At 49.0% G+C, this 10,162-nt stretch overlaps 2 protein-coding genes across 2 annotated transcripts; both read right to left on the bottom strand.

The window, feature by feature from the left end:
• Positions 1–8,951: 8,951 nt before the first annotated feature.
• On the bottom strand, positions 8,952–9,419 carry VFPPC_18762 (hypothetical protein; the record flags this gene model as incomplete). The annotated part of the gene is made up of 1 exon (XM_022430327.1): positions 8,952–9,419. The coding sequence occupies one exon, from the start codon at positions 9,417–9,419 to the stop codon at positions 8,952–8,954; it is 468 nt and encodes a 155-aa protein (XP_022285929.1).
• A 272-nt stretch (positions 9,420–9,691) lies between these two features.
• Positions 9,692–10,162, bottom strand: VFPPC_12969 (hypothetical protein; the record flags this gene model as incomplete). Its single annotated transcript, XM_018290746.1, has 1 exon — positions 9,692–10,162. The coding sequence occupies one exon, from the start codon at positions 10,160–10,162 to the stop codon at positions 9,692–9,694; it is 471 nt and encodes a 156-aa protein (XP_018149357.1).

Here is a 10,162-nt window from a genome sequence, read left to right as displayed (position 1 = left end):
GAGGCAGGTGCAGTGAAGTGAAGTAGAATGTATTGGTGCAGGTCGAGCAGGGTACATGTACTTGACATGTATGGGCGAGTCGGCAGACAAATAGACGACCAAGAGGGTCCAGTCTGGCACAAGCAAGACAAACGAGACCAGACTTCACCCAACAACAGAGTCAGAGAGGCCAGAAAAAAGACCAGGGATCTACGACTATGCTACGGAATACTAGTTACAGCATACGGAGTACATGGGGGGGAAAACATGGCATGGTATAACGACTGGGCACCACCAAGTAGCATGGCACGGTACGGCAACAGACTGCGCTGCACTACACAAAGCATGGCAAGGGTATTTTGGTGGTGACATGGTGGGTGCATGGCTGGTACGGATAAGGATTAAGTGCAGACATGGCAAGGACAAGACATGCGAATAGGCAGAAGAAAACAAGGGAGACCAGGGTGTTCCAGCATGCTCGACAAGGTCATTCGAGGTGGTGTGACGAATCCCCCTTCCTCTTGAAGTGTCGTCGCATCGCGGCGCCTAAATTGCTGGCTGAGCGGGCAGCCAGTGGATAGCTGTGACAGACTGCCGTACCCATACTAATTAGAGTCCTTTTGGTGAGACTAGGACGATCAACAAGCCCAAAGAACCAAAGAACGGTCAGAGCAAATGAAAAGAAATATTACGGAATATCCCTTTGCGGTCGTTGTCATCGGTTCGTTGTTGTTCATCATGGCAACATGGTCATGTGCAGTAGCCATTCAGCCTTGGAGAAGTCATCGAGGCAGCCCGTGGCCCATGAATGGACCTCATTCAAGTGGCACCGGCGAGTCACGATAAAAAACTCGAGACCTGGCGTCACAATGGGACGAACAATTACTGGATCTGTGAGACATGGGTCCCGGGAAGGATGATAGGCACGAGGCAGAAAGTCGCCTCTCGGTGTTCCATACAGCACATCTACTCCGTATTTCTGCACCAGAGATATCCAAGTGATGTTGCTTTAATAGGAGTATCCGCCATCCAAGTGACGAATTAGCACATTAGACGACTTGTTCACGCCAAAGGCACCCTTGTCTAGGCTTGCTAGTCCAACGTCAAGTTATCCGCCATGGCATTGCCTAGTGTCGCGGCATGAAATACAATCCGTATCAAAAGCACCCCGTAAGCATAATGGTCCTGATACCCTTTCCCCTAGCCTGAAGCTGGCCATTGGGCTTTAATCCTCAGACACCTGTTTCCGTTTTTTTACCTTTGGCCTTGTCCTATAATGCATAATCCGGCGTCTGCGGGCGCTCATGCCACCTCTTTTCAGACCCCATTTGCCACGGCGTTGCTGGCAGGACACAGATGTCCAACGCAGACATACATGTGTCCATACATGCTTGGGTACATACAGCCAGCCATCCATGACTTGAGTCCTGGTTTTATTCCCAAGTTTGTGGGGTTCGCATGGTTGCACTGCAGAAGATCGCTGGGAAACCCCTTGGGCAGTTGAAGGGTCAAGAGATGCCATTGATGAATCATGTTGTCAAACTCTCTTTTTTTTTGGACTTTTTTCTTCTTGGTACCCTTCTGCTCGCATGAACACTCGTGCCTGACAGACGCTGTATCTGTCGCTCATGGGTTGCCACAGCCAAGCCCCCGTAACTCGCGCAAACGTTGCATTTCCATATCCATTCCTGTCCTCGAATCCCATCCTCCTACACCCATCTGGCCAGCAGTTCGTTAGTCTGGTTCAACGGTGACGGATCGTGCTCCGCAGGCAGGACCGGTGCGTGACTGACTGTTTAAAATAAATTCCTGCTCATCTCACTACCACCAATAAAGTGCCATCAAGATGCTCTGGCAGGCTTGCAGTCCTCTCCAGAGCGTCCATGGCGCTGCTCCAGCGGAAATCATGCCTTGGGACAAAGACATGTGGTTGGGCTCTGTGGCCTTCCTGTGGCAGAGAGCTGCAGATGGGGCAGTTTGGGGCTGCGGTCGAAAGTGGGGCTGAGCCAGCCGATTTTCGAATCGAAGAACGGTTCGAAGCGCCGACGTTTTTTTCTAACATCGATTGGCTGCGCTTGCTGCATGTGTGAGTAAGGAACAGGCCAATCATATTCGTCATCACGGCTGCTGCAAGGATCTAATCGCCCTCTCCCGGCCGCCACTCCAATGACAGGGATTAAAATGGGCCCTGACGAGCTTGGGCCATCTTTCCTTCCACCTCTCAAGCTTTCCCTCTTTGCCTCTCCACGTTGGCAGACGAGACCAAAGTCAAGCATTCGACCTCAACCAGCCATACGAGACCATGTAGCATGTTCCATACCTCACCAAATCCATTGACAGACCAGACAGTTTGCACTCTTTGGGTGACTATTTTATCACATCATGTACTCGCTGGCTCGTTCACTGGCGAATAGTGGGCCGATCCTCCTGCTCAACATGTTTCTCCCCCCGGCTGCGTATGCAATGGCTTCTTCACTCGCTTACCATGCCAGCTTAGGTAACAACCCTTGAAGCTCCTTCATGGCCATCCCTTGGCTTAACCTTCTGATCTTCTTAGTTGGTCCGTTGCTCTTGAAGCTAAACCTCTCTCATATCACCACCGACCTCGGTTTTTATCCAATTATTGCGCCTAGCCAACAGATCGCCGATGTCTGCAAGCAGGGCGATGGCAAAAAGTCCACATGAACAACACCAACCAACAACCTCGATGCCGCAACGTTTGCGATTCGTATTAAGCGGCCCGTCCCTGTTCAGGGTCTCGTCTTGTAAGAGACGGCCCTTTCCCCTCTTCATTCCCGTGCCCTGAAGATCCAAATGTGATGTCTGTCAATGCCGGCTCGGCCGATGGTGTGTGTGCGCCTTGATGCTACGAACCGAGCTAGCTATGAAGATATGTCTGTGGAATCACATATTCCGCACCTCAGACCGAATGGCCCACCGATGGGCAAGACTGGTTACACGTATTTTCACACGGGATAGAAAGAACATACGGAAGACGAATTGATTATACCTCGCTTCACTCCTCGCAACTTCGGCATCTTTACTTGCTGGTTATCTACTCTATTGGGAGAAAACAGAATTCCGGGGTCAGGCCCCACGAGGGGTGGATCGTACTACTCCATATGGAACCCGGCAGGGCTGCCGAGTCTGAAGAGCAGTTCAACTGGCCTGACGAAGGCAAGTTTTTGAGGTATCACCAACAAGAATGCGGACCGGGGCCAATTTTCAATAACGTGACAGCTCTACATGGTGGCGAACACTCTGAGAGAGTTTGCCTTGATGGTAGGTAATATGTTCACCAGTACGCCACATTGATGGCCGTGGCAACCCTTGTCCAAGACACCTTGCTCTGGCTCCAAACCACCTCGGACATGGCTTGAGTTTTGATGCGCTGTGAATGGAGGTGTGATTCGAGATCCAGCAGCTCCGCACGTAATATCGAGGAAATAGCATGGGTAGACCGCCTCAGTCTACGATATTGGCAACATAGATCGATGCACAATCCTGCCTTGGCCCTGCCTTTGTGGCATTCACATTTCTTGGGCCTCCGGTTGGCGCACCGAGCAGTCCAGTGCTGAGATACGCCACGTGAAGGAGATTTACTGTATCAACAGCACAGCAATCACCCAAAGATTTAGTTTTGGGAAATATTTGGTACTGACAAACCTGACATTTCAATATTGCTGCCATTCAGAAGTTCATCAATGGACGGAAACGGAAATCGGCAATGCTAGGCACTGCTCGACAGTTTGTCAAAGCGCCTACCCCCTCGGCTACTGATGTGTGAGCATTGAATCTCCCCAAGGACCGAGGATTTCATATCTCATTCTCTTCAATCAATCGGGAATCCCCATAGCAAGAATCATGCCCTACAGATGTAAGGACTGGGGGCATTTTCGTCAACCAACCATCAACTCCGGCTCTGAAGCTGAAATAAGACTTACACACCACGACGCCCAGTCTGGAATGCAGAAACGGCCAACAGCCAAGGGAAAACGCAAAACATAAGTACATTACTCTTTCTTCAGCCACGGAACTAATGATACTAGTTTTGTTTCCCCTCGCCGAATCATCATTCTACAAGCTCATGATTCGTGAGGCCAATTCCTTCTCCACAGGCGGCCCATTATCGCGGCCCGAAGGATTGAGATTTACAACCATGTTGGGGAGTTGGGAACTAAAAGGTCAGAGTCTCGGGGGGGGATGTTATCACAGTAACACTGATGTGGCAGCCCTTGCACCGGGTAAGAAATGCTCTTCCGAGCCAGGGAGTCTTGATCCTGGGCCGTCACATTTTTGGCTACTATGCCAGCGATCACTTGCAGATTCAGCTGCAAGGTTCTCAAAGGACGCCAAAAACGGTGTGCGGGCTCCAACGAGAACTGGAGGTCTCGAGCGGCGAGGAAGGCATTGTACCAATTTCGGAATCGCTCAGCTTTTCCTCTCTTCTTTTTTTCGTTGCTCCTTTTATTGCCCAGCCATCTCTTTTCCCCAGTTTGGATTGGTGGTGTTGGTCGGGTCCGTGTGCTTTGTGAAAACGGAATGTCCTCCGGCGTGCAGCGTCTTGAGAACTGTATCTCAGAGTGCTTACATGGATAAGACCATGTGGCAAGAAGAATTTGACAAATACAAAGGAACATCAACGGACCAAATATACCACAGCCTCTCCGAGTGAATCGCTGTCGTCAAACGACAAACAATAACGAGACAACGCCCACCGCACCATCTCAAATAACAAGCAGCAGTCATCCGAGACACGAGCACATTGCAACTTTTACAGAATGGCACCAAATGCGGAGTCGGCAAACTTTTGCACGGCTTCAGTCATGGCCACTTCGACAATTATCACGGCCCGATCACCAAGACTCCAGCCCGCCATCCCGTCTGGCCTGTTCATCCCGCACTGCACCACACCCTTTCCTGTCAACCGTGGCAGCGCCACAGTCCCTGCCATCCAAGACTCTTCACACGGTCGAAAGACACAAAAAAAGCCAAGACCAGTCACCGATTAGCCACATCGGAGAAATAACTCACCTTGTATCACCACCATCCACTACGTCTCTCATTTTTGAGGTGCCTCTCTTGAAGTTGATCAAGTCAATGCACGCTCTACAATTCAAGGGTTTCCCCACCACACCTAAGCATGCTTGCCCATCAAAGCTAGCACGTTCGGCCTGCAAGCCATTTCACGCCTTTGGCGGGGGGCAAACGAAAGCTATCCATTTAGCAGATTGTGGTTCCAAACGCCCGTCACAATCTGTTTTCTTCTGAGAAGGTGCAAGGGATTCCAGAGACATGCTTTTTGTCAATGCAAGGCTGAGAAAGAAGTAGCCCTACGTACACGTATTAGTAGGAGCTTGTTCACTCCCCCGCACGCAAGGTTGTGTTGTTGGGGTACCTATTTGAGACACAAGGTAATCTGTTCTTCGTTGACGACTAATTTGATGAGATCTTGCTTTTTTTTTTTTTTTCGTTGTGTAAGTGGAGTCCGGCTTGGCGAGTTGGTATTACCTGCGAGGGCATCCATTATGACAGAAAAACTTATATTTAGACGCTGGTGCCAGGTGTTGGTCATGGTACCATAAGCTGAGAATAGAACGAGGTAAGACATGTCCGACTAACAGCGTAGTGGGTGGTGAAGTATCACATTGTGATCTGAGCCGCTGACATGGGCCATGCTTGGCTGAGCATTGGTGGCATGTTGAAGATGAAATTGGTTGGTTGGACTCTGGTAATATTGGATTATTGCTCGTATTGATGATGGATTAGCTAGAGGCGCTCGTGGAGATTGCATTTATTTAGTAGATGCTTCAATTTGTGTACGGGCCGTTGGGAGTAAAGCCGTGCTTGCTGTTAGACCGTAGAGTGACGGCACGAATTTGGACGGGAGAATTATAATTACGCTCGTAACGTGTATGTAATTTAGTTTCCGGTTTTGTCAATCAGCGCGGCTTTGCCTCCAGTGGCAATAACCTGACTAACGTATATGTTCTCGTTGAATATCGCGACCTTGTCAGAATATTTATCTGATACTCAGTGTACGTTGTGAAAGGCACCGGGTCCAACAGGCCATATCACACACAAAGGATATCTCAAACTGAAATAGTAAGTCTGATGCCTCATGACGGAAGCTAACGTGGTTACGCGTTCCCTGCAGTATTAAGCTGCAGACGACGACTTATCATAAATCGGATATTCTGTTCATCGTAAAAGCATTTCTCATACAGAGAAGCTACACTAATAATACGACTAATCGCTAGATAGGGTGTGTAATACCAAGCTCGTTCTCGTTGAGATGGACTTATTCGCAATATCTTTTCACCTGGCTACAACTAGCACGCCCGTGTCTTCTTTAACTGTCTGATAGACGAGGAATTAGACAATTGCAGCTATAAAGAGTGACACAGACCTTGATGTTGACGTGTTGACCATGGATAGTGGACGGACATGATAACGGTGGAATTATCGGAGCTATCACGCATATTATCGAGGTGTAGATGCAGGCGCAGGAGATCGTACGTCTTTTGATCCCGTGACCGCATTTGAGGAGTTTAGTATCAAAGCCATCGTATTGCAGTATTCATGTTGCGCTCACAGGCCTCAGATTCTAGATGGCAGTATATTGACCGAATTTGGTATACCACTGAAAAAGGAATACTAAAGTTGTAGTCGAAGGCTAGAACTTGTTGCAAACTCGCTAGCATGCCATGTTACAAGGCTCAGCATTTCACAACAAATATGGAGCGGAAAGGCTTTAAAAACCCATGTGCGCCAAAGAATTGTACGTATCAGATCGTATATGCTATGCAGCATCGGTAGTATGTGGATGAAGAAGTTTTACGTCTATCAAGTCAGCGTCTGTCAAGGGAACGAACTAGAACAGACAATACCAGCGCCAATTCACTTGGGTAATGCTAAGCAAGAGCCGTGATAACGACTAGATGAAGCAGATATTTCCGTTATTAGTCGAGCCCTTGTTTCACCTATACTTGTGGCACCGTTATCTGATACATTAGGTATCATTAACACGTTCTATGCTCCGTGTCATGCGATAAAAGTAACGTCAGATGAAATAGTATTGAAGTTTACTCTCTTTCTTCTGTGAAAGACTTTACTTGGAAATGCTGACGATGTCGTTGAACCGCCTGTTCAGCACGTGTTAGTCTTACTTGTAAAAGAAGATGGCAAGACAAAAAAAAAAAGAGATTTATAGAGCTTTGCGTGATGATAGAAATCGGTCAGACTGTATATACAAATATGAACTGTAAGGCAACTCTTTATTCACCCTTAGACCAGACAAAAATGTATTTGTCACCAGGTGAGCAGAACTTCAAACAAAAGATTACCCATGAATAGTACGCCAACAGGATTGGAAGTCGCGTTGATATGCGTTCCCTCAGCTGATGTACTTTCATGAGGAAGGTTTTATTCCACGCAGATACAGCTCATCCATCATAGACTAATTGGCTTCTAAGCCACGGACAAGCGAAGTCCAATGTACCCGGTCACGCTCTCAGGTAACAGCCCGGAGGAAGCCGTTTCTTGTTTTCGCTACCTGAGAAGCTGACCAGTCGGGATCAGCATAACCAGGCGGTATCGTCCGTGTACATAGAGTGCAGTATCCGTGAGAGACATGAATTTTGTTAGGGCTCAGATACTTGAGAGGGAATTTTGCAAACTACATTGTTCTGTGACCTAATTGTGGAATGTGATGGGCATCCGTTGTCAATGTAATACGAATATTGAATACTTGTATCAGGCGAGTGGGTGAGCATGTTGGCATTAGTTGGCTATTACGTTCAGAGCAAGTTATCATGAGTTTCAACCATGAAATTGGGGTTGTAACATTCCTCCCCTCCATGTAAGTAATGGGATGGCAAAGTGCAAAGTCACCGAGTAACACACACAGGAAACCGCCATGAGCACGGAGTATCCAGTATTGCAGTCTGAAGCTGACGGCTGACATGCTACATCAAAGGACATCCCATCACGATAAGTCAAGGCACTCGATGGTGAAAAGATAAGAGTGTAATTGCAAGGGGGTATCTCTGCGAAGCAGGCTATATAAATGTCCGTCATGCAGACCTATCTACTATATCCATCCATGCCAAAGAAACTCAAGTGGCAGTCGTCTTGATGACGAACAAGGCCACGTCAAAATGGTATCCTGTACTAAGCGCCGATGCCTCTGAGGCAACGTGTGTCCTGCTCCACCTCGTGTTCTATACCGATGCTATCGCAATGCGACTTTTTCTGTAATCCCGAATGTTCCCGCTTCGAAAATGAGATGCCCGCTATGACTATGTTATGAAATGCATGACGCTGACGATGAAAGCTCGCTGAAATACAAAATTGGCATGTGAAAGAAGAACATGATAATAATGTAAACATCAAACACCCGTTTGTTGAGTAAAGGTGTTTGACATGTGAAAGGGATCCAAAAATGGACAAGGAGAATTATGGAGAATGGAAGGAAATTAGAACAATAATATGGAAAGGGATATCGATGCTAGATAGCCGGCACTTGGATCGTTGAGACCACAGTGTCGGTGCGAAGAAATGGTGTGTCGGTGCAACCAAAGATCAATGATGGAAGCCGGCACGTGAAACCCAGCACAGCTGGGCATCAGAATGTGATTGAATGTGAAAGTGTCTGTGAAATGAAGCTAGAACCGGAGGCCGGAACATCTTCGGCCGCGGGCCATCTGACCTCTGACCTTCAGGATGGGGGATCCCGTGCAAGCCCAAGGTTGCAGCATGTGTCTGGTCTGGCAAATGTTGCCGCATACCAGAGATGTGTGTGTGTGACAAGAGAGAGAGAGAGAGAGAGAGAGAGACCGCGGGATCCCATGGGCACCACGGCTTCCGAAGCGTGGGGCGGATCCGCCTCGGTACTGGCCAGACTTGGACTTCGCCTTGGACCGTGGCTGTTCCCGGGCAGACCCGTTTCCAGCTTCCGAAAACCCCAAGACTCAAGGCTGGTCGCTTGATTTCAAGCAATGGCACACCTGCCTGTTCTCAGCTTGCTCACAGGCTGCTCGCAGGTTGTCCACAGCCAGTTGTTTGCTCGTGTTTGCCCTGTGACTCAGGCGCGCTGCCTTGCCCTCGGTTTGCAGATGTGGTTGGGCAGCATCCCCACCTATCACAGGCTTATCGCGCGTCACCCGCCGGAGATTCGTTTGCTGACCGCTTTGTTGCCATGTTGCACTCGCCGACTTTTTCCACCATCCATGCACCGCCAAATGCCAAGGTGTTGTCTGGTTGTCGTACTCGCAGGCAATGCAGCTGTCGTCATTTCTTGTGGCTGCGACATCGGTGACCAACCGCCCAGCGGCTGCAACGCATCTCCGACTGGGCGAACAAATTCCGGTGTGTGCGAATAAGCAACTGGAGGCGCGCGGGTTCGTGTAAGCTGAGGTTCGTATTGATGATGGACTCATATGCTGTTTTCAACGAGACAGCTCTTTGGAACGCGTTTGCTTAGAGGGCTGGCGCCTCGTCGGCCGCTTTACCAGTAGTGTGGGGTATTAAGACTAAAAAAATGTCTGGTATTGAAGAAAGTGGTGTGTGGGGTGTCAAGTAGAATGAATGCCATGCCTGTGAAAACCGAGTGTAAGTCAGAACGAATGCGTGTCAAAGTGTGCGCAGGGACGCGTCAACACTACTTACCGAAGTATCATGCCAAGTGTTGATGAGAAAGAAGAAGCAGACTTCACTCGCTGGACTCGGTGATAGTCGTCAGTGATGCGTGCTTCAGCTTGGGGCTCTTCTTGGGACTGCTTCTTCGGGAACGTAGTGCAGCTTGTCGGCGGCGCTCCTTTTCCAGCTTGACCTGTCGTAGAAACTCCTTCTGTCGAGCAACTCGTTCACACTCTAGGCGAAGAAACTCTTCGTCAGAGATGCGAGGTGGTGAGTTCATCACTGCCGTCGATGGAGACGATGAACTGCTGGAGCTGGACACACTTCGCACATCATCATCAAAAGGATCGGAAAGAAAGAGGTCATCGTCCGAAAGATATGAGGTGGCGCGCGGCTCCTCATGCTCAGATTCTGATAGTGACGAGCGCCGAGGCCAAGATGGGAAGGCGCATGTTGAGTCTTGATTTCGAATGTTGTTGAAAGGAATATCTAGAGGCGCCGACATAGCGCTCATAGAGCTATACGACCCGTAGGAGCCGTACAT

Source organism: Pochonia chlamydosporia, chromosome 1 (assembly GCF_001653235.2).
Source record: "Pochonia chlamydosporia 170 chromosome 1, whole genome shotgun sequence".
Lineage (NCBI taxonomy): Eukaryota > Fungi > Ascomycota > Sordariomycetes > Hypocreales > Clavicipitaceae > Pochonia > Pochonia chlamydosporia.
This window is presented reverse-complemented; position numbering and strand designations above follow the sequence as displayed.